Raw genomic sequence first — 22,570 nt, forward strand, 5'->3', positions numbered from 1 at the left:
ACAGTACAGTACAGTCGATATTATTAGCAACGGCATTAGTTACAGTATAAAATAAGCGATTTATATGTCGAATTCCATGCCATAGTTAGGTGTAGTGTGAAAGATGATTGGCAGTTTAACTGTAGTAATGTGGTATGAATGTTAAATACTTATAAGTATGTTCTGCATATATATGGAAGCTGTAACTTTAGTCAAAACTCCAAAATGTCAACCATAAACCAAAAATTCAACACTATTTACAAAGATTACAGTTCCAAATAAGTAGGTGTTTTCACCAGCTTCCACAAGTCTCCCTTATTGCCTTTTATCCCTTCCTAGATTCAGCAATATAACTTAAAATATTTTCCTTTTTAGAAACACCATTCATCTACACTTGTTAAGCCCTGGAGGCTCCTCTTCTGATCTAAGAACCAGGAATCTGACCTGAGCAGGGGTACTGGCCCTGATATAGGTCCCAAAAGTAGTTAATTTCCATTAGTTGCCATGGGAACAATTTGCCTGCCTGCTTCAGGATCTGTACCACACCATGTTCTGGGCTAATCAGTGTGGTTCTCTGTCTCATCAGCAATGTGCTTCCGTATCACTCCCAGTTCAGCAGTCTGTATGTTTCCATATGTAGACTTGCATAATTCAGTAAAATTTATGCTGATGATTCTTTATTTTATTTTTTTGTTTGTTTTCTTTGTTAACTGACAAAGGCCAGCTGAGCCAAAAAGGACCCTTTTCAGTGGGCTGGACCCACAGGATAAAAGCTGCACAGATTGCGTTCAGAATAAAACAAAACCAGGCAAAAAATTATACAGTGGTGAAGAAACAGAATAGTGAAATAGTATTTCAAAACAGTCACACTGATTTCAGTGTTTTGAAAAAAACTAATATTATATACAATGATACAGTAATTCAAGTGTGTGTGTGTATTTTATATATATATGTATATATATATATATATATATATATATATGTATATATGTATATATATATATATATATATATATATATATATATATATATATATATATATATATATATACATACACAGTATACACCCATATATTTACATATGCAACCAATTGCTTATTCTTTTCTGGAACAGTCAGCTAGAAGAGGAATTTTCTCACTTAGGATTAGTCAAGTGAAGGAAGGTGTTACTAACAGAACATAGTGGGAAGGAATGCAGATATTATTATAAAATATATGATAAATATAGAGAGAGGATTGGAGTAAAAGGTGGAGGTAGATGTAATCCGCAAAGTTCCATCAGTACTAAAATGCTTATCTTAACTTATCATACTATCTAAGTAATTTTAATGTTGCAGAGTTGGGAAATCAGTATTTTATATTGAACAGTTTAACTCACAAATATAAAACTACACATCAAAAGGTAAAAAACAGTGGTGGAGTTATTTAAACATGTTCTCTTATGCTTTTCTCTTAGGTGCTAAGGATGAAATAAATGTTTGTTCTTCATCTACTGCTTTCTTATTTTTAACGTTCGCATTTTTTAAGTGTTTTAAATTAGTGTTTTATGCAATGAAAGTATGTTTCATTTTAAATCAGTCTTTAGATTTTGAATGAACAGTTTAGTATCTGTTTCCTTTTTAATTTCTTGTGGTAAAGAGTTCCAAAGTTTTGAAACATTCCTAGAGTAAAGAGAACAAATAGTAAATGGTGTTGAAGTTCAGTAATTCATTATTACGTGACTTGGTATCAGTACAATTGATTTTAGATATCAAATTTCAAAGTATTCCATTTCAAAGTAGACTCCTCCAAAGATGTTCATTTTCTGTAGGTGCAGGTGCTGCAGAGTCTGACAGAGTAGCTTCTCTAGGACCTTTGTAGGCATGCAGTAAAGGGATAAATAGACTCAAGAAATGAATTACCTCTGGCATAGAATACTCCTTTTGAGCTTATTCTGCTACCAAAATCTTCTCACTTCAGAGGACATGATTCTTCATTTGTCCATCTTTGAGCATGGCACCAGACATCCATCGTCAGTCCAACATTACATAAATTGCTCTCTTCTGCCTTCCCTTAAACGTTCTCCTCTGCATCATTGTTCTGCATTTAATAACAGGAGTAATAAATAATTATCGACAAAGGGATGGGTAAGGCCTGTCTACAACCAAATGCGATAGGTTATTTTTAGCACAAAAAGGAATATTGTCTAGGCTTAAATGGCCTGCAAGGGCAGCTAGTTCAGTACTTACCTATGAACCTTTGTATTGTTCCCACAGTTTCTGTTTATTTCTATATAATATGCTCTTGCCATTTTATAAAGATCCTATGTCCAGTTTTTTTATCTGTATTATAATATTTAATACTTCAAATACAGTTGGTTTAGACTTTGATTTCCATTTGCCAGTAATTGCTTTTTTGGCAGCCACCAGAATCAGACCTAAAAAGGCCTTACAAATTCAGATCCTTTGTCCAAGTTCAAAATAATAATTTCCTCTGTTACACCCATTTGCTCACCCAGTATTTCTGATAGAGTATTCTGTAAGGAAATTTTGAAGTCTGCCAACTCATTACACTCCCAAAACACATGTTCTAGTTACCCCTTTCTTCCCCATCACACCTCCAACATTTGCCATCTAACTAAGGAAAAATTCTTTGGAGTCTGTTTGGGGTATAACAAAAAACAAAAGACAACTGTTAAAAAGGTTAGAAATTTTGTCCATTAACATCTTGGACTTCATCAGAGCCATTTGAAATAGAACCAGTTTAATTTAAATAACCTCTACTTACATGTATAACCAAAAGTTTACCCCTGAGTTAATCAATGATGTCAGGTTTGGCATGAATGTACAAAGGTTATTTAAATAGAACTTGCTCTATTTTGAATGGCTCTGATGTTACTGTGCAAAAGCAGTTAACCATTTAACATTTGTCTTGTTTTGTTATTTAGTCCAAGTTTTTTCCATATGTGTGCTTTTTAAATAAATGAGGTCATTTTAAAGTGAACTACCTGTTCTATGTTTATCAGCAACACAACATCTTTTTTTTATTAGTTGGCTTTTTACAGTGTGCTTTAAAGAAATGTGAGTTTGTATTTTTGGATTACTCCTCTAATTGACCCCTAGAGTTATAGTGCAGTATTTTATATGCCTTACTAATTATCCCATTCAGGTCTTGTTCTATCTTCAAGTAAAAATTCTACCAGAACAGGTCTTTCACTTGGGATCCCTCTGTGCGAGTCCCTGTCCTTGACAGAATTTGACACAGATGTTTCTGTTATGACATACTGACGCGTAGTTCAGTATTAAATGTGTTTGGTTTCACAGGCATATGATTAAAGTGCTAATTCTATACTGCTCTTTCAGTATTGGGTTTGAATGAGTCCAAATGAGAGATGAAATTCTGATTTAGAAACAGTATTGAAGTAATTGAATTAGTGGTTGTGTGGACTGCATTTTCATATGCAAAAAGAAAACTGTTCATTTAGTGCCACATTGGCTTGTGATTGTGGCTATCTGTCTTATTGGTTTCCTTAAACATGTAAACAAATATTTCTGCTAGCTTGTTTATGGCTTTGTGATTCTGAGCAGGTGCAAAGTGTTTGGTGATCATTAGTTCTGTTGTATAATCTGAACTCTTACAAAATGTCTGCTCATGCTAACAGTCTGATCTGGTGAGACATTCCTTTTAAACATCATTCATAACATTGCAACACTCTTGTCAGAGCTGAACGATTCTGTGTAGCTAATCTCAGTATATATCCACAGCAGTTGCAAAAACAGAGTCCATGTACAACGCTGTAAAATGGGTATGCACCCACTGCAAAGTCCTTGTGGCCCCTCCCAAGAGAATAAGGGCAGTTGTGATGGTGTATTTTGGACCATTTAGTATCCAGAACAACTTTTGCCAAGTCTACAACTGGCTTGCCAACTGTAGGCCAATATATGGAACAAGGGCTCCCTATGGAGTTCATTAGTGACTCTAGGGTCTTCCTGGGAATAGCCTCAAGCACTCTTGTTTCCCTAAGATTTTGTAACCTTTTCCCTTGAGCACTTATCTTTCTATGTAAGTTAAATTTGAGTGCCCATTGCAGCTCTGAGGTCATGAATGTGGTCCACAGGACAGCTAGATTTTAAGTGCAAATAGTGTGAATATTAATTCCAAGCTCACTGTATGTTTGAGTATTCCCCCTAACTCTCCAGAACAGTGACCTCAGAGTTAGTATATTTAACTAACATGAGTGTAAGAGTGCAGCCCCCGACATCAAACAGTGACTTTCAGAATTCACTGTTTTTTACTGGAATCTTTCAATTTTGTAAATGTGGAGATTCACATTATCCAGTCTAGTATTTCTAAGACAGTTAATTTATACAGCATTCTGATGTTTTATAGTAATGCTTTGAGCTTGTTATACACCTAAATTAGTACAGATAAATACTTTATTTGGATAGCTGACAATTGTCCCCTACATTTAGTGCCCGTCACTAAGATGTAGATATCAAGAATAGGGTTCCTTGACATCCTGAGCCTCTCTGTCTGTGCATTGCCGAATGGATCATTTCATGATCATTATTCTGTGACAGTTATATGTACTCTGGCCAGAAGAGAATTACACATGGTTAGGCTGTAAATGAGGCTATATCAGCTGTTCACTTAATGCTCATATAATATATGTCTATTTAAACCATGTTATTTGGGTCTTCTAACTTCTACAAAAATAAATATGCTAGTCACTCATCAGTACCCTGCGGATTTATTCTAGGAAAAGTGGGTTGCATTCATCAGTGATATTCCTTCTCTTAGATTACAGACAGTAAAATCTGGAAAGCCATTAAAAGTCTGCATATTTTCCCATTTAGATACTAAATACATTTCTTTAGACCTAGTTCTGGCTAATAGTTTATTTTCTGATTTATACATACTTGCATTCATTCTTTATCACTGGTTATTAAGCAAATGAAGTGGGCCTCTCTTTGCCATCCAAGAACTTGTGTAATAATATAGCACCCATTGCTTGAAGTAACACATCACATGCTAGTCTGATAGCCAAGGAAGGATTTAACTGGTTAAGTGTTTCATTTTTTTAATATGACTTTATTACCCAACAATAGCTGAGAACACAAACATATCAAAATTGCAAAGCATTCATTGCAAATGCAACATACCTAACAACACCGGAAATGAGACATTTTAAATTCCAAGTAACTTATCTGGATTAAGAGCATATAGCCTCAGGGACTGAATGGCTTTCAGAGATCAGAACAAATGGTTAACTTCATTTGAAGTTCTTCATCCATTTTCTTGCAGACATGTCTTACAATACTGCACTCTCTTTCAGAAATTTGGTAGAAACCTCTAGCGCCTTACTGGTCTTTGGTATTGCCTTATTCATGTGATGTTCTGAGGGCTGCATGTTTTCACTACAGCTTTCATTTTGTCCTTCCAACTTATGCAGTCATCTCTGTCAAACATATGCTGACACCAACAACTCTCCATAGTGAAAAAAACTCATAATTGTCCTTGGTAACTCAAAGTCTCCACTTTTAACCTGCTGCAAGACCATCTGTAGAAAGTCCACATCACTATCATCAAGGTAAACTCATACTCTGCCAGTTCTCCAGATTACTTCATCCACTGGCATTTAACAAAATGCCAGGAACTAGTGCCACTCTGAAGGTGGTACAGATGTAATAAATCAATCCTGTCTGCATGCTTATAGTCAAGAACTGCATGCAGGATTCCTTCATTCTATTTCCAAGTGTCCTTGAGATAAGCCAGTTTTGTGAAAATGTTTACAGCACTGTTAGGTTTGCAAATCTGCCAACAGTTTGTGGTAATGGATACTAGACAGTACATCTTCAAAAATAGTAACTTTTCTTTTTTGTTGTTCTTTGGTACTGACACTGTTTACATGGCCCATTTGTTCCATTCCATCTTAAACAATATTCCAGCATTTTTGCTTCATTTACTTTGAGTCTGAGTGCCCTGGACATTGTATGAACCTTGTAAAATGTGGCACTAGTTATTCTGCTCTGTATCATGTTCCTATGTTCTTTGCAATCTTCCACAAAAAGCTATGACACTTTTTTAATTGTGTTACAATAACACCATTTTGTGCGAGTACGTTCAATCTCGTAATGGACAGTTGGTCCATTAAAAGTTTCCTTAACCATTCTCTACAAAGCACTGTTGGCCCCCCTCTGTAACACACATATCTAGTTAACATCTGAGGACTTCTATTATTCTCTAACTGATGAATCTTACCTTCAGGGACCATTTTTCACCAATGTAAGTCAAAAATAGCACTTCCAACTTTTGATCCTGCTTTGCCTGAAAAGGTTTTCTCCTAAGTGCAGATACAGAAGTTGTAGACAGCACTGCCCAGGTGTCTGGTTCCATTGTCAGTCTTGTGCCTGCTTCCTTTGGCCTTACCCATGTGACTTTGTTGTCATTTTCTTTCATAGTCTAATGCTCTGTACATTTCTGCCATATATTCAGATATTCTTTCATTTATCCCCTTGATTTCTGTTATAAGATGTAAATTATGAGGAAGTCATTAAAAGTGTGACATGAGATGCTTTTCAGAGTTTCTTTAATATTATTAAATGAGTATGGTGTGACTCCTTCCGATGCTAGTAAAATGTGTAGCACCCTGTGTGTTTGGCACCTCTTGTGTTAAGTGATACTGTATATTTTCTTAGTGCCAGTATTAACTTCTTGTTGAAGTTTTGTTCATTCAATATAAGTAACAATTCTTCCACAGAGACATTAAACACACTCAGATTTTCATGCATAGTCATATGCAGAAGTAGTAAAATTTTCATTTGTAAGTAAAATGCTATTATATTCCCAAAACGACATTGTGAAAATCTAGTCTGTATTGAATAGTTTTTCAATCAGTTCCGAAATCTGTGGGAAAGTCAGTAAGAGACTACTTAAAACTTTGAGCAGAATGGTCTGTAACTTGTACGGCCTCTAATTTAAGGACAACAGTGCAGCTAACTCTATTCAAAGCAGTATGTTTTGGGATTTGGGATTTTCATTGGCATTATCATATTAATTAAAAACAATGCTGCTGTTTTCTGAATCATTCTGTGTATTCATAAAAACCGTGGATAAGTGCAATGAACTAAGATGTATGTTTCAGGATGTCTAGTTTAAAAATAAAATGCTACACTTTTTTTTGTTATGGAAATGCATTCATCTTTTCACCATACTTTATTTTCAGGTGATGGAAACTAAAAATATGCTCTACCTTGTGACAGAATATGCAAAAAATGGAGAGATATTCGGTAAGGTCAACATTTTTTATAATTTTTAACATTTGTAATATATGCAGCTCTAAAGTAAAAGTGCCATGAAAATATATTTCCTTGCCGTGTCACTGTCATGTTAGCTTCACATCTTCATATAAAGATGGGAGTCACAATATTTTTTTTCTTTTGCTGTTAAATAAAACTAATTGGCATGGAAGTAGTAGAGACATGACTCACATTCTTAAGCTGGAAAAGGGATGCCTTCTGACACCCCTCAGTATGTGCTGTCCTGTTTTACAGACGTGAGGTATGGAACAAATCTCCAGCCAAGGCTGTTTGGTTAGAAACATTGTAAGGGTTGTATAAGAAGTGGTCCCATTGGGCAGTGTAAAGTGGAAATTGGTTCATGAAGGAAATTAACACTGAAAGATTTCCCAACAGGCTGTGCTGGGATAGTATACATGGCTGCTTAGGTCTCTTTTCTCATGTTTTCCACATTTCTTTATTAAACTTGGAACTGTGTCAAGCAAACTCATAAACTCAGAATGGAAAAATACTCCTCAGACCTGTAGTCTGAGAAGGTCTGATTAATAGACTTGTAGTTACCAAATGTAAATTTTTCATTTGGTCATTTATTTCTGTGCCAGTTTAAAAAAAAAAAAAAGAGTTTGTCAGTTGTAAGAAAATAAACCAAAACATTACCCCATGGAAGCAAGTAGGCAATGTCATTATTTGTATTAACATATTTTACTTCATACAGTTTTAAGATGTAGAAATATAAAAACAAAACGTGGCACACTGAATTCTTTTGGATAACACTTAATTTATCAGAAGTGAGCATAATTCATCATTAAGGCTAATGGCATCAATCAGTTGGGAGTTGGCATATGGTTAAAGTGTTTACCTTGCAGATCCAAGGTACAGGGTTTGAGTCTCATCTTTAGGAAGCAGGGCTTAAAATGCCCCTGGGGTTCCTTACCTAATAATCATCTATGAAACTATAATCATACCTATCTTTAGAAAACTTCCTTGCGTTCTCCGAGACATATGATTAGCCAATGAATAAACACAGTTTCTTGGTGTGTGTTTGCTTGTTTGACAGGGAATCACTTCACTTAGTGTCGCTGGGTCTTTTTAAAAGTAAAGGATATGCATTTTGTATTGATAATGGGACCCTGGATATGCTAGTAAACATTTTAGGTGCCCCTAGTTTGGAGGAATGTTCCTATTTTCTGACCTGATTTACCCCTGCACATGATGTCCATATTTTTTAAGGAATGTCTCTATTTTTCAGACTTGATTTATCACGTGTCACAGTTTTCTGAATCCTGTCATCACATGTGATTTTTTTGAAGCTGTCTAGTATACAAAAAATACACTACAAGAGCAACATACTAGTGGCAACATGAGTAATAGAATTTTGCAATACATTTCATTAAAGTCTACAAATTTTACAGTGAATCTTAGATAATGTGCTTATATTTTTCCATTGTTTTTGTCAACCTCTGTTTTTTAAACATGTTTCTGAGAAGTATCTCACATTCCTACTGGAAGTAGGAAGAGTTATGTGCTGTTTGGTGTTCAGATTTTATGCTTAGTAGAAATCTTGATTTTTGGCTGAACGTACTGTACCTCTTTCAAGGGCCTTTGTACCTATTTTCACTGTCTACAGGTTGAGAGCTATTCATGCTTGAATGCTTTAATATGGGTTCGTTCATTCTGTGTACAGAAACCTGCTGCATATTATGACAATAAATGCACTAAAATGAAAGAAAAATTAGAAACCTTGTAGAGGGGAATTTCCTGTCTGGGTGATAGACTGCTAGGAGAATTGTAATGTCAGAGTTTTGAAATGTTTTTGTTGAAGCATGATTTTTCAGAATATTGCCTTACTAATTGTTAGTTTCTCACCTCACCCACAAGTACATAGAATCATGTTTAGACCTATTCTTGTATTTTTAGATGTATGCTCTATTAATTGAAAGTTTGGAAACCGATTAAAACATCTTGTTGGATAGTGAAAAAGACACACACACACACACACACACACACACACACACACACACACACACACACAGCTATATCAACTAAAATACACTCATAAGAAAAAGAATCCTAAAATATATTTCAAAGTTATACACTAGGTTAACTATAAAAAGGCAGGTAAGTCATTTACAAACTATGTACTATACCGGAATGATAGTTTAAAAGCATTTATTGTCTGTCATATTTGGTCTCTGTAACATAACTGTTGATGTTGGTGTGGTTTCTTCTTAAACTAACTATTTTCCTGGGCAAGAGTTTAGACATTGGACTAAGAATGGAGACGTTTGTCATTGGAGATATATATATATATATATATATATATATATATATATATATATATATATATATATATATATATATATATATATATATATATATATATATATATGTATATATGATCTGCTTTAACATGACACTACTGGAATAAGCAGCAGGTGACCAAGGTTTCAGGGTGTTGTCCTTTTTGTTTTTTTAACTAAAAGTGTTAAGTTAGTCAAGCATTTCCTATCTTAGCCTATCCTACAGAGTAGTTGCCAGAAGTGCTAAGGGAATGGCTTCTGGGTACAGCAATTTTTTCCTGCTGTTTATTAGAATCAAAAGATACTTTTATAATTTGTGTTGTAGTAGATTTTTTAATAATACTGCAGTCTGGAAAGGTTCTACCTTAATCTGCACAATGCCTACATTGAAAGTACTGAAAAATAGTTCTCAAATCACAGAAGGGTGAAAAAAATAATCTTAAATATTTTTTGCAGTGTGAGCAAACTCCCATGCATTCCTGATATGGGGACAAGCCCCTCCACCCCAAGCTTGTATATTGCAACTCCATATTTGCACCAACTTGAAGGGAAAAATCTCCCAAAAGAAGGGAATCATTGCAGCCGCATGTCTTGAAATCACACTGGGAATTACTTCCTATGGGAAACGGTGATGTCTTTTTCTTCAAGCCACTGACGCTTGAGGGATTTCACCTTGATCACCTGTAGGGGGAGTTGTCTCAATGTCATAGATGGACAGCATGTTAAATTCTTTATTCCTTGGTTTGGTTGTTGCATGAATTGTGATTACCACACCATTTGAAGTCTTCTGATAGCTGAAAGATTACATTTATCCTGGTATGAGCAGTAGTTGAAATGCAACTGCTTCTGTGGCGTAGTTTGAAGACATTTTATATCAGTACTCTGTTTTCCAGATAATGAGCTTTCTTCATTGGGGCATTAGGACAAATTGCTGGAAAAAACTTACATCTACTGCAAAAGCAAGGACATGCAGTTCCCATTGGTTAAAAAACCTGTAATAAGCATCATGTTGCATTTTTAGTATGTGGTTCCACGTAGATACATCAAAATTGTCTGAAGTCTTCAAAAAAGCCAAAAGTGGGCAGGTAGACTTTTTTTTTTTTTTTTAGAAAAGAGAATGCCAGGCCGGGTTATTCAATGTAATCTATGACTTATGTAATGTTTAAGTTAGTATTGCAGCATGATATTTTCCTCATAATTCTGGCCATTACATAATGTACACAGTTTTTAAAATGCCTTTTCCTGTTAACTTATTTTTAAATAACAAATCCCCATATGCATTAATGGCTATATATATATATATATATATATATATATATATATATATATATAACTTAGTAAGAAGTGCCATCGGGGTCATCAAGATCAGCACAATAATAATTTAATGCCAGATAATTTACAGGTAGCTCCAGACATTCAGTAGAAATTCCAGCTAAGTGATATAGAGGAACCAGCTAAGTTTGGAATTTTGGAACAAGAAATTGCAAAACCTATCAAAAAAACAATCTTCTTCTTCTTTCGGCTGCTCCCGTTAGGGGTCACCACAGCAGATCAACTGTTTCCATTTCTTCCTGTCCTCTGCATCTTGCTCTGTCACACCAACCACCTGCATGTCCTCTCTCACCACATCTATAAACCTTATCTTAGGCCTACCTCTTTTCCTGTTACCTGGCAGCTTCATCCTTAGCATCTTTTTCTCCAGTATACTCTGCATCCCTCCTCAGCACATGTCCAAACCAATGCAATCTTGCCTCTCTGGCTTTGTCTCCAAACCTACCAATCTGGGCTGACCCTCTAATATACTTATTCCTAATCCTGTCCATCCTCGTCACACCCAGTGCAAATCTTAACATCTTCAACTCTGCCACGTCAAGCTCTAACTCCTGCCCTTTTTTCAATGCCACTGTCTCCAACCCATATAACATAGTTGGTCTCACTACCCTCTTGTAGACCTTCCCTTTCACTCTTACTGGTACTCGTCTGTCACAGATCACTCCTGACACTCTTCTCCACCCACTCCATCCTGCCTGTACTCTCTGCTTCACCTCTCTTCCACACTCACCATTACTCTGAACTGTTGATCTCAAGTATTTAAACTCATCCACCTTCACCACCTCTACTCCCTGCATCCTCACCATTCCTCTATCCTCCCTCTCATTCACACACATAAAAACAGTAATTAGTGGAATATCATGAAGACAGTAAACAAATGAAGAAGTTCAGCAAGGTCTGCATTAAAGCAACCACAAAAACAGGTGAATGCAGAAAGACATGTAAAGCAAAGGCTCAGTGAAGTATGTTCATGGTGACACATAGTGTGGTATACAGTAAGAAAGATAAGGCAATGTCCTAGCAGTTAAACTCTTACCAAATATTTATTTTGCCAGATGTACGGAGCTTTTCCTTGTGGGACTCCATCACTGCTGAATGTATACAAGAAGGGGAAGTAGAAATATTAGGAAAAATGCATGTTATAAATGCCCTGAAGCATTACCCTTAACCTTCTGCATGTGCCATTATGTTAGACAAAAACCTAAAGGTTTGTAACAGTATAATAAATCAAGCTTGAGGTATACAGTATCTTGTTAACTAAACAAGTCTGAAATGGTGAAGAAATAGTCAGTGTAATTCCACATAAGAATTGTTCCTTGCAATGCTGAAGGACTGCAAAGAACAAAGTTTGGTTTACTAAAATGTAATGCAGTACAAATGGCTGGCATTATAGTGAAGTAAAACTATGAGTTGTCCATTGCCTGCATCATGGAGATGTTCATCGTGCATACAGCTGCAGTAATCACAGATGGGTTCTCTGCCGTCAGGCGGTCCCTCGGTCGGCCGAATTCCAAAGTCTTGGTCCGGCGTCGGTTGTCGTCGCTTTCTCTTCTGACGTCAGTGAGGCCAGAGTATATAAGACACAGCCGACGCCATGTTCTTCAGTCTTTTTTGCCGCGCGGTGCCCGAAGCAGAAGCAGTTCGCAAGTGCCGGTCGGCCAGCTCCTGAATTACGGAAATTTTGGAAACCGAAGTCTTCATTAAAGCTAAGTACCCCGTTGGGGAAACTTTTCTTGCCTCAGACCGATGTCAGAAAAAGTTAATAATTGTATTTCTTGTGGGAAGCAAATACCGCATAAGGATTTCCATTCCCTCTGCATACCTTGTTTAGGCCCAGACCACGACGTCTCGGGCTGTCGCTTTTGCGCTACCTTCAATAAACGCACTATTAAGCGTCGGGCGGAGATCGCCCAACACTATTTTGGTAAAGCTTTTGATTATAAAATGTCGTCGGACACTCCGACTACCGTTTTGTCCAAAAAACGCAAGGACAAGGACCGACACGCGAGGCCCGCGGTCCACGCCGACACCACGCCAAAACAGGTGGTCCGGTTCTCAGCGAGACGCCTTTGCAGTCCCTGACTACCGACGACACTCCTTTGGCGGTGTCCTCTGTACCCGAGACCGCTGGGACCTCGGCCCTTTCCCAGACTACAACCACTGAAGCCTTTGCTAATGTTGAGCCTACTAATGTGGACAGGTCCACCTCCACCCATGGTGTCCTTAGACCCTCATCTTCTTTTTCTATTAAGGCCTTTACTAAATCCAAAGCAGCCAGGCATCCCAAGAGGCCTGTTGCACAGGGCCCATCTCCAGGTCCCATGCCTAAAAAACAGATGCTTAAAATGGCTGAGGATTTAATTACTCTTATCAGAGGTTCTCAACCCCCTCCAGACAAGAGACCCAGAGTGGAGGAAGATTCTCCTCTTCTGATCAGGGATCCATTTTATCAGAACATTCTGATGTAGAGGAACACTCTTACTCCCTTTTGAGGATTCGGATGCAGAGCAGTCCATCCCTTCTGTATCCCTCCTGAGGATTTTTCCTTTGGGGAAATCTTGCACACCTTGAGGGAACACTTCCATTGGGAAGGCCAAGACTTTCAGATTCCAAGAAAAGACTTAGGGAATTTCTTTTGTTACCTCAACACAGACCTCTGGTGATACCCCCTGTTTTGGACATACTTGATGATGTTTATTCGGAGGCTTGCCTTAACCCGGATTCTCTGCCTCCTGCACCAGTCAAACCTGATAGGTACTACAGAGTACCTAACTCTCACCAATTTCTCTTCAAAAGCCATAATGCTGACCCTGAAACCATTTCACAAGGCCCCAAGGGATTGAAGGCCTCCACTGCCAAGAATCCACTTCCTGCAGAAAGAGAGTCAAGATCTTTAGAAAGGTGGGGAAAAAAGGTATATACCTCGGCCACCCTAGCCATGAGGGCCTTAAATTGTCAGTTTCATATGCTTAAATATCAACAGTTCCTCTTATCACAATTAAGGAATAAAATGTCTCAACCTGAACTACCAGATTTGAAGGAGTTACAGGATATGATGCATAGTGCAGAGCAAGTGGGTAAACACACTTTACAATGTGGTTATGATGCCCTAGAGGCCTCAAGTAGAGCAGCTGCTACAGGATCAGTCATTCGCAGACATGCCTGGCTTAGAGAACAAAACTTGCCTGATCATGTGAAAGCTAAACTTCTAGATGCTCCTTTACAAAAGGATGTGCTGTTTGGTACTAATGCTGAGGAGATACTACGGAAAATGGAAGAAAAGCCAAATCTATGCAAACTGTCAAAGCCTTTTTACAGGTCCAACCACCACGTTTTAGCAGAAATTGGCCTTCAAAAAACTGGTCCTTTCCAGCCACTGACAAGCCCCAAAGAGGTAGATACAGATGCACAAGGGGCAGAGGGCAATCACAAGGATCATATAGAGGCTGACAATGGCAAACTCCAGCACCAAGAGGTGGCGAGGACAGTGCACAACAATACAGGAAGCAAACCCAATGACTCCCTCATTTCCATGCCAAGCATGTCTCAGCTGGCAGCACCTTTGGGAGGAAAGCTAGCATTATTTGCAGGCAATTGGCATATTGTCACAACAGACAAATGGATCCTGGACATTATAAACAGAGGCTACAAATTTCAATTTCACACTCTTCCAAAAATGAGAGGCATGCCAAACCTGCCACAGAATCAAAGGGCAGAGGCACAACTACAAATTTCAAAGCTCATAAGCATGAGAGCTATTCAGGAGGTACCTACTCACGAACAAGGTCAAGGTTTTTATTCAAGACTTTTTCTGGTACCAAGGAAAGGAACCGACTGGAGACCCATTTTGGACTTATCCATCCTAAACACATTTCTACTGCACCAAAATTCAAGATGCTCACATTACAGCAACTTCTTCCCATGCTGGGCAAGGAGTTTTGGCTGGTAACATTGGACCTCAAGGAGGCATACCTGCATGTCCCAATCAGACAAAGCTGCAGAAGATACCTCAGATTTCTTGCAGGTTCAATCCACTATCAATTCTCTGCATTGCCCTTTGGCTTATCTACTGCACCCAGAGTATTCACAAAGTGCCTGGCATCAGTGATTGCCTACTGCAGACTTCAAGGGATACAAATTTACCCTTATTTGGACGACTGCCTGATCCAAGCGGACAGCAAGCACATACTTCTGGAACATCTGGCATATGTGACACGGTTACTGCATTCTCTGGGATACACAATCAACAAAGAGAAATCAAGCCTAACACCATCTCAGAAAATAACTTTCCTGGGTGCCAACTTGGACACAAACACCCAGATGGCCTACCTTACGCCAGAAAAACAGGGGCAACTATCTCAGTACTTCAAAATACTAGCAAAAAGTACCAGGCTTACTGCAAGGAAAATCCTGCAGGCTCTGGGATTCATGGCATCTTGCATTCTTTTAATCCCATGTGCAAAGCTGCATATGAGGAAACTTCAATGGTACCTAAAAAACCTATGGTCTCAACACAGTCACAGTTTGGAAACAATAATACCAATAATCCCATGTTTGCAAAAGGAATTTCTATGGTGGGCCCAAGCATGTCAAGCAAACACAGGCCTCCCATTCTGCAAGCCTCAAGCAAATCAAGTTATCACAACAGACGCCTCAGATTACGCCTGGGGGGTGCACATGATGGACAGGTGCATCCAGGGCAAATGGTCCCAAAAGGAAAAGCACCTTCACATCAATCAAAAAGAAATGCTAGCAGTAATAAATGCAATTACAGCTTTCAAGGACTTCCTGCATCCAGGACAATTACTGATAAGAACAGACAACACCACAGTAATGTGGTACATAAACAAACAAGGAGGAACACATTCATACCCCTTGTGCAGACTAGCCATGACTCTTTGGAACTTGGCTCTGGAATGGCAAATCGAACTTCAAGCACAGTACTTGCCAGGATTGGAAAACACGCTGGCAGACAATTTAAGCAGAAATATGACAGATCCACATGAATGGAAGTTACATCCTCAGGTGTTTACAGAAATAATCCAAGCGTGGGGGAGGCCAGACATAGATCTTTTTGCCTCCCACAGGAATCATCAATTGGAAAAGTTTTGTTCGAGGACCTTTCATCCAAAGGCCTGGAGAGTGGACGCCCTTTCATTCAGTTGGACAGTATGGACAGTTTACGCATTCCCACCTCTGCCTCTTCTGCCCAAGGTGCTTTTGAAAGCAAGAGCAGACAGACCGAAGATGATACTGATTGCTCCAGATTGGCCAAGGCAACACTGGTACCCACTGCTGAGGAGCCTAACACATACTCCTCCCTGGTCCCTGCCTCTAATGCCTCTTCTGCTGACTCAGCACAGCTACAAAACTCTTCACAGTCAGCTGAAAACACTCAATCTCGCTGCATGGAAAATTCCTTAACACCACAACAGACCCTACTCTCCAAGGAGGTGCAGGATGTCATTTTGGAGGCCAGAAGGCCATCTACTAGAAAAGCTTACTCCGCAAAATGGAAGCGGTTCTGTTCTTGGAATGAGAAAAAAGGCCAGGACCCTAGAAAACTGAACTTGCCTCAGGTATTACAGTATCTAGCTGAGCTGCTGAACAGTGGACTTTCATTTTCTTCCATAAAAATCCATGCCTCAGCCATTTCTGCAGAATTCAACACGGATCCTCCTTTATTTTCTCACCCACTCTTACGACAGTTCCTCAGAGGGGCTAAGAATATAAGACCACCAAGGAAACAACCAATACCAGCCTGGGATCTTAATTACATACTAGAAAAATTAACATTGCCTCCTTTTGAACCAGCTGCCTCAACAGATTTGCAATATTTGTCCTGGAAAACTGCCTTCCTTCTGGCTATCACTTCAGCTCAGAGTTTCGAACTACAGGCCCTCATGGCGGTGCAGCCCTTTCTCATTTTCCATCAGGACAGGGTTTCCCTTCACCAACCCATCATTTATGCCTAAAGTGGTATCCAGGGTAGCTTTAAATCAAGCCATACACCTTCCTACCTTTTACCCCAATCCTCAAAACAAAGGGGAAAGGCTGCTACATTCTTTAGACATCCATAGGCAGCTACGTTACTATTTGGACAGAACAAAGTCCTTCAGGAAATCAGAACAACTCTTTGTGTCCTATGCTGTAGGGGCTCAAGGGAAGCCAGTTTCCAAGCAGACTATTTCAAAGTGGATAGGCCACTGCATACGGTTTTGTTATTTCTATCATGGGAAATCTGTTCCTACAGGTATCAGATCACACTCCACCAGGGCCACAGCTACCTCTACAGCCTTCCTCAGAGGAGTTCCTACCAAAGATATTTTGGAGGCAGCCACTTGGAGTTCTGTACATACCTTCACAAAACACTACCAGCTGCCTTTATATTCCAGAACAAGAGCAGGCTTTGCCACTGCTGTTTTGCAGGGCATTCTGGCTCAACCCAGTTCCTCCTAGTACCTACCACCCTGTGCGTAGCTTTGGGACTCTACCCATCTGTGATTACTGCAGCTGTATGCACGATGAACATAGTACAGTTTTGTACCTACCATAAATGTAGATGTTCGAGTGCTAATACAGCTGCAGTACAGGTTTCCCTCCCTCCTTCCCCACTTGGTAAAGGCATGGGGCCTAACAACCTCTTCGTACAACCTGACTGGGTTATCCTTCTATGGTTTATTTGCTTGCAACCACTGATTTTGGATTATATTGCATTGCTTGTATATACATATAAGCATAATTTATGTATTGCCTTCCTTCTGGGGGCACCTGACATCTGAGGCAAGAAAGACTGAAGAACATGGCGTCGGCTGTGTCTTATATACTCTGGCCTCACTGACGTCAGAAGACAAAGCGACGACAACCGACGCCGGACCAAGACTTTGGAATTCGGCCGACCGAGGGACCTCCTGACGGCAGAGAACCCATCTGTGATTACTGCAGCTGTATTAGCACTCGAACATCTACATTTATGGTAGGTACAAAACTGTACTTTCTGGCACCATGTGCCTCCTGTGCAACTCTGAACAAATCACTTAACCTGACTTTTTCCCCGGGTTGCCATGAAAAGAAGCACTTGGTACCTAACGGATGCCTAGATAACAAATAAATACAATTAAAATGAAATGTCTGTGTTTATTTCAAGCAGACATTCATTTCCGTGTTCACTGTGACAGGTAAAAATCTAGCAGATTCTGAAAACAGAACATCACATAATTTATTATTCTTGTGAGTGCAAATGTGGGGAAGATAAAACTAACTTTGCATGAGTAATCATGGCTCATTCATGGGTGTTAATACAACCCTTTGTAAAATAGCCATTCTGTTTGCCAAAGATTTGAAAAGTTCTAAAACATAAATGAAAATGCGAATGATTTGTTAATTCTTAATGTGCACAATGTCAGATATGTATACTTGTATTTTTACTGTTAAGGGAATCCAGATACAATACAGTTTCTACATTCATTTGGACAAAATCAGGCCTAGTTAAAAGCCTAATATTAAAGGTTATAGCCTGAGTACATATTTCTTGATAATTGACTTCCAAAATGATGACACTGGTGAATACAGAATTACACTGTAAGCAGTTTACTATCATTCTGCAGGCATTTCCCTGGGTAAAAATGCATTTCCGGCAGTAGTTTGAAGGTACGTAATACATTATACCCCCCCACACACACTCTGTTCCTTGTGGTACTTGTGGTACTTGTGTCTTGGCCCTCAAGTTGCAATATTTGGATAGAGAAGGGGCCTGTTGGCTCAGATGGAGGATATTGAATTTGGGTTAGCTTGATGGGTACTTCATACTCCAGTTTTGCTACTAGTTTGGGTGGAGATGTTAAAGGTGAAACATTTAGAGTTTGGGTTGTTATCACAACTTTATCAGTTTGAGTAATAAGGCCATGTTCAGAAAATGTCAGTTTTCAAATAATCGTTTTGTGTACAATTGTATTTTTTAACCATTTGTTGCAGTTCAGTAACAGCACTTCTTTACATTAATTCGTTTCCAAGTTTGGTAGCTGAACAGAAGGATAATAGTTTGGCAGCTTTTTGATAGAGATCTGTATGTTTAGTGCAAATATAGCCCAAGTGGTCATTAAAGAACAGTTGTACCTTTATTCAGCTTACATGTTGTTGTAAGAGTGAGTTAACAGTTAAATGAGAAATAGTTCATGGCAACGCAAAACTGTCAAGGAAAAAGGACCCCCAAGCCCATTTAATGCAGAATGTTTCTACATGATAAGCAGGCTACATAACCGAGTTAAATGATATATCTAGTTCCTATCCTTAACCAGGATTTCCGTGTGATCTCTCCATGCATTCCAGAATTCTCTTCCAACTATTTTTGATTTTATACCTCCCTTAGGAATGTAGTTCTGTGCAACCATAACCTCATGTGAGAGAGACTCCTACTTCAATTAAAAGTACAATTAAAATGCCATCATACTAAATATAAATAACACCAAACTACAATTTAGTATCCCAAAACAGTATCCATAGTCATAAACACATATGCACAATTACAATTATTCAATATGAAATCACACATACAGACACACACACACAAAAAGCAGACAAAATTTCCTCTTCACTTCAGTGGCACAAAATGGTAAAATATTCAAATGAGCAAACAAATCCGAAATGCACATTACCAACTAACAATTGTATTTCCCACTTAAATCAAATTTAAAACACAAAAATATAGCAATAAAAAACTTTAGAAAAAAATGTTTTAAAAAGAAAACAAATAGCCATAGTGCAGGAAAAATGAGTACATAAAATATTTAAAATCAAATAAAATGCACTCATTACAAAATACAGAAAAACACAATACCGCAGCAACAAAAATGTCAAATATAAAAATAACGTCAAATATTCAGAAAACATATCAAAAAACACTGTTCTTTATACTTAATAAAACAGATGGACATTGAAACTTGACCATATGTAACCTGCTACCTGTACACCCCTACCTTTCAGAAAAAACAAAGACTATTACTGCAGTTACATGTCTACCCACTCAAGCCCACCACCCAAAAAAATCCCAAACTGTACCATTAAGTGAACTGGAATCAGAATGTAAACTACAGATAAATAAGTAATGGATTAATGGAAGATGTTGGGGTTCGGGTGTAATAAGTCAAGTACATCATGTTGTGGGATATGGGAACTCAGTCTGCGATGTGTGGCACTGATTTCCAAACCTACAGTACTAAATATTTAATTTTTTACATCTCAGATCCCACATGTATTACATATGTGTGTGTGTGTGTGTGTGTGTATATATATATATATATATATATATATATATATATATATATATATATATTTATATATTTAATATATACCTCTGTGTGTGTGTGTGTGTGTGTGTGTGTGTGTGTATATATATATATATATATATATATATATATATATATATTTATATATTTAATATATACCTCTGTGTGTGTGTGTATATGTATATATATATATATATATATATATATATATATATATATATATATATATATATATATATATTGCAGTTTGCATTTATAGTCTAATTAGCACTTATTAAAAATTGACACAGAGCCACAATCTAGCTTGCATTTCTTAACTTACAACCCAGCTCTATACACATAACTCCATGATAAAAACATCTCCCCAATATTTAATTTTCTAATTGTTAAATATGTCATAACATCTCACTTCATAGAGTAGTGAATTCTTAAAATGTCTCTTATGTGATGCAGATGTGACTTAAAGGTTTTACGAAAATACTGGCAAAGCACATTATGCTTGTTTATGAAATTTGAGTTTTTTGTTTCTGTGCATGGTGAAGGGCTTGTTTTGAAGATGCAAATAAATTGCAGTTCAGCTCTGTGCACCCTCCCTAGACAAGTATTAAGAAAAACTTGTTTTTGGAGATACTGGAAAATGTTTCACATCAAGAGGTAGGATGTATCTTTCCTGAAACAAATTGGGCTGATCCCTGTAGTTGACAATTTGATCATTCTATTTTAATGGGCATCCACATTAAGCTGAATGTAGCTGTTTTATACTGCTATTATGTTTAAAATTTGCAAAAATATAATTAGTAAAATAATTGGTTCTTTCTACATGCAATAAATAAGGTTCCATGAGTTGTTTCTGTTGAATTGTGGATAATGTTATTCTGTAGCAAGAAATGTTTGCAATGGAACTGGGAATATACTAGTGGCAGTTTATAATTTAATTTATTTGAACTTGGTAACCATAAAAGAGCACTGGCCCATGGGGAATTCTTTTGAGACTCAGTCTCAAGTCACAATTTGGATAAGGGACTTTGAGTCAAAAAGTAATCAAATGGGTGCTAAGGGGAATCACATCAGCATTGTTCTCAGAACATTAGTACTTTGTTCTGTTCCTGTGCCTTCTTAATCAACACAGTAACTAAGTGGTAAGCCCTACCCCCCCCCCCCCAAATAAAGAAAGGAAAGGAAAGAAAAAAAAGATTAAGACCTCTGATGGCTACTATCAAGAACTCTGGGATCTGTAGCTTCAAACTGCTATCAGTTTTCTTGTCTATAAAAACAGGCTGACAAATCCAGTGTAGTGCATTAAATACTTAACAGTAGTTGTACACTGATGGAAACATGCACCCGTTTAACAGCAAACAGTATCAAGTATGTCTTGATCGGTGTGTTACTCCACAGAGCAGTTACACTGAATATAGCAAATCTCCAGAAATGCCATCTCTTCCTTGATGTGTTTATTCACTCTACAAAAAGACTTTTCTGTGCTTGACACTTGTACATTTCTGGTAAATTCATGTTTTCCATCAGGCAGGATGCTACTTAAAAGTTGCTACAAGACGTGTTCTGTAAATAAGTAAGCATGACATTCTGTGGCTGTTCTGTTTATTAAATCACCAACAGTGATGCCATTTAGCAGGAAATATTTCTAAAGTAATATACGAGGACAAACAGAGAAAATAAAGAAATGAATGTGTCAGCACTGACAGAAAATGAGCAAGTGTCCTTAAATAGTGTTTAAATTGAAACAGAATGACTGCATTACCTTGTATAAAGTTTGCAATGCTTTATCAACACAGGGACCAGGAAGGATGAGTGATGTGGCAAATAGTGAAGTACAAATGGAGAGGGTAGAGAAAAATCATAGTTTTCAGATACAACAATAACATGTTAATCTTGTGAAATTTACTGTAGCCATAAGAAAAGCACAGCCTTTAGTCAGGTGTGAAGTCTAACTTGAGAAGATGGAACCACAACTGTCTGGGGTATGAAACCTAGTTTCTAGAAATTAAATGATTTTCTCAATGACAAAAGGTTTATTTCAAACTATACTGAAAAGAAAAGACAGAGGCAGAAAAGCTATCTCCCTATATCCTGCCATGATTACTTTTAATGCTGTACACAATGTTTAATATGACTTTCAAATGTCTTCAAATGTTTAACTGCGTTTTGCTTCATAATTTTCCCTAATATTAAAGTATCACAACTCTGACTCTGGAACAGTGACCCAGCAGTTACATTGGTTGTCAGTGGCAATTACAAAATGGAGGGTAGGATATATAATCAAACGGTAACAAATTAAACAAAAGAGATAGCAGCTGCACATTTGTTCATCTGCTTGTGATATGCATTCATAAGCATTTTGCAGTAAAAGCGTACAGATTGAAAACTAATCATTTATCTC

At 37.7% G+C, this 22,570-nt stretch overlaps 1 protein-coding gene across 1 annotated transcript in view; it reads left to right on the plus strand.

Annotated features, from left to right (window-relative positions):
• SIK2 (salt inducible kinase 2) overlaps window positions 1–22,570 on the plus strand; it is an 811,735-nt gene that overhangs the window by 209,462 nt on the left and 579,703 nt on the right. The window contains exon 3 of the mRNA XM_044080995.1: window positions 7,184–7,247. Coding sequence (XP_043936930.1) covers window positions 7,184–7,247 — 64 coding nt within the window. The remainder of the gene's footprint in view (window positions 1–7,183; window positions 7,248–22,570) is intronic.

This window comes from Protopterus annectens, chromosome 8.part0, assembly GCF_019279795.1.
Source record: "Protopterus annectens isolate FY-2018-M chromosome 8.part0, PAN1.0, whole genome shotgun sequence".
NCBI lineage: Eukaryota > Metazoa > Chordata > Ceratodontiformes > Protopteridae > Protopterus > Protopterus annectens.